General features: G+C 48.0%; 2 protein-coding genes across 2 annotated transcripts in view; one reads left to right on the forward strand and one right to left on the reverse strand.

Annotated features, from left to right (window-relative positions):
* The window catches only part of LOC131893358 (metalloendopeptidase OMA1, mitochondrial-like), a 14134-nt gene that overhangs the window by 11053 nt on the left and 2856 nt on the right, over positions 1–225 (reverse strand). The window lies entirely within an intron of this gene.
* LOC131891312 (WD repeat and HMG-box DNA-binding protein 1-like) overlaps positions 1–225 on the forward strand; it is a 4853-nt gene that overhangs the window by 4250 nt on the left and 378 nt on the right. The window contains exon 5 of the mRNA XM_059240843.1: positions 23–224. Coding sequence (XP_059096826.1) covers positions 23–224 — 202 coding nt within the window. The remainder of the gene's footprint in view (positions 1–22; position 225) is intronic.

Here is a 225-nt window from a genome sequence, read left to right on the forward strand (position 1 = left end):
AATCCAACAGCCCTCTCTCAAGGCTAATAAGAATCCATTCGGTAAACAGAGCACAATCGTGTTAAAGAAAACGCCCAATCCTGGAGCCAAGGAGAATGACACTGCCTCTAAATCTGCCAGTCCTCTTTCTGGCTTCCAACTGTGGTTGGCCGAAAACCGCTCCAGACTAACAGAGCTGTCCGAGTCCGGAATAGAAGACTCTGCCATCAATATCAGAGGTCTTGT

Source organism: Tigriopus californicus, chromosome 2 (genome assembly GCF_007210705.1).
Source record: "Tigriopus californicus strain San Diego chromosome 2, Tcal_SD_v2.1, whole genome shotgun sequence".
NCBI classification, from domain to species: Eukaryota; Metazoa; Arthropoda; class Copepoda; order Harpacticoida; family Harpacticidae; genus Tigriopus; species Tigriopus californicus.